Below are 2,004 nucleotides of genomic sequence, written 5' to 3'. Positions count from 1 at the left end.
GTATCTGTATCATGAAAGCAGAAGGAGGACTATTTGAGAGGATGAGGGAGACAAGCTTTATGCCTTTCAGATATCCATGAGAAACCATGTTTGCAGCTGGTCTCTAAATAGCATAGGTGGGTAAACCAATAGATACAGATAAAAAAAGATTGTCCATGAGGCTACAATCATTAAAAGTCACTAAGTTTACCTAGTTTTGCGTTTTCATTAACAAGACAAAGCCCTATACCTTTATCTTTCAGAAATTGTTTATTAAATTCATTCTAATGTCAAATGCTTATTTTTTCTGTTTCGCTTTTGATGGATTTGGGTTAAGAAAAAAAAAAGAGATGCACTGAGTAGGTTCTATAATCATTTGTTAGGACTTGTTGCCTATTATTTTACAAAGTAGCATGTTTAGTGAGAAGACATTCTTATTCTATCTGTAGCCAATGCATTGCACACTAGATTTTCCATAGACTTTTTCATCTCTGAATTTCTTAAGGCATATATTAAAGGATTCAAAATCGGAGTGATAACTGTATAAAAAACAGTAATGTATTTATCAATAGGAAAGTTGGAAACAGGTCTGGCATACATGAAAATACATGGAACAAAAAAGAGGACAATCACTGTGATATGGGAGCTGCAGGTAGACAGGGCTTTGTGCCTCCCTTCCTGACTGTGAGATTTGAGTGAGATTAGAATGATTCCATAGGAGATTATGAGAAGAATAAAAACTAAAATACAGATTGCTCCACCATTGGCAATGACAGTGAGGCCAAGGAAGTAGGTGTCAGTGCATGCTAATCCTAACAATGGGTACATGTCACAGATGAAGTGGTCGATGACATTAGGGCCACAGAAGGGAAGGTTGTAAACGAAGAGAAGTTGAGCCACAGAATGTGCAAAGCCTCCAGCCCAGGATACCACCAACAGGAGGATGCAAACCCTCTGATTCATGATGGTCAAATAGTGCAGTGGCTTACAGATGGCCACATAGCGATCGTAGGCCATGACAACCAGAAGGAAGACCTCAGCACCACCCAGTAGGTGCTCTAGAAAGAGCTGAGACATACAAGCTTGAAAGGAGATAGTAGTCCTATTACACAGTAAGTCGATCATCAATTTTGGTGAGATGGCAGTAGAATACACAGCATCCAAAAGGGACAGATAGGCAAGGAAGAAGTACAGTGGGGAGTCCAAGGAGGGGCTGACAATGACCGTCATCACAATGAGCAGGTTGCCCCCCATCGTCACAATGTAGATGAGGAAGAACATGAGAAATAATGCTTTTTGCTCAGCAGGATCCCGAGTAAGGCCCAGGAGGACAAATTCTGTCACATTGTTGCTCTGTCCCATTGACCCTTTTATGAGGCTTCATTCAGAGAGATGTGAAGAACAGAGTCTCCCAGGAAGTTGGGATCCTGGCTATGAATCCATAAGGCCATGAAGCACGTCTTCATCATTATCTGCATCAGCGGTAAACCTGCAGTGGACATTTAATAGCCAGTTCTAAATTTCTCTTTCAAGGAGCCCAGTACACTTGTGTTGGTAATTCTGTTTCCAATAGACTATCTTGTTGACACAAGTGATACAGGCTCTACCTCAAGACTGCAATGGATAGTTTCGCTAAAGTGTTGTCAATTTCATTTATGCTTACCCTGGTCCCAAAGGACCACTTTTATCAACTGTTTATAAGGTTTTATCCAGTTCATCCTTCCTGCCAGGTTGCTATGATTTTTTACATTCTACTGCTCTGAGATTGAATTGTTCTTACTTTTCTAGGATCTTAAAATGAATTATTAGAAGATATCTGAAGGGAGGTGCTACATAGAGAGTTTACCAGAATACATGCTGTGAGAAATGAGAAGATGGAGATGGATAAACAGGGAGAAAAAAAGTAATGTAGCTGGAGTCAGAAGGGCACAAAGTGAGGACAATGGGGAAAGGGAACAAACCAAAAATTACGAAGTCACATGTGTGAAGACGCTGTGATGAAATGCATTACTTTCTATACTAACA

General features: G+C 40.2%; 1 protein-coding gene across 1 annotated transcript; it reads right to left on the bottom strand.

The window, feature by feature from the left end:
• Positions 1-396: 396 nt before the first annotated feature.
• On the bottom strand, positions 397-1,341 carry LOC103742590 (olfactory receptor 4A16-like). Its single transcript, XM_008843680.1, has one exon. It carries the CDS (start codon positions 1,339-1,341, stop codon positions 397-399), a length of 945 nt encoding a protein of 314 aa, XP_008841902.1.
• Positions 1,342-2,004: the final 663 nt, after the last annotated feature.

Source organism: Nannospalax galili, unplaced genomic scaffold, assembly GCF_000622305.1.
Source record: "Nannospalax galili isolate Female #2095 unplaced genomic scaffold, S.galili_v1.0 scaffold1200, whole genome shotgun sequence".
In the NCBI taxonomy this organism is placed as follows: Eukaryota; Metazoa; Chordata; class Mammalia; order Rodentia; family Spalacidae; genus Nannospalax; species Nannospalax galili.
This window is presented reverse-complemented; position numbering and strand designations above follow the sequence as displayed.

What these genes read in the sequence shown, in the direction of transcription:
- LOC103742590 (XM_008843680.1), bottom strand. Translation starts at nt 1,341, where the DNA reads ATGGGACAGAGCAACAATGTGACAGAATTTGTCCTCCTGGGCCTTACT.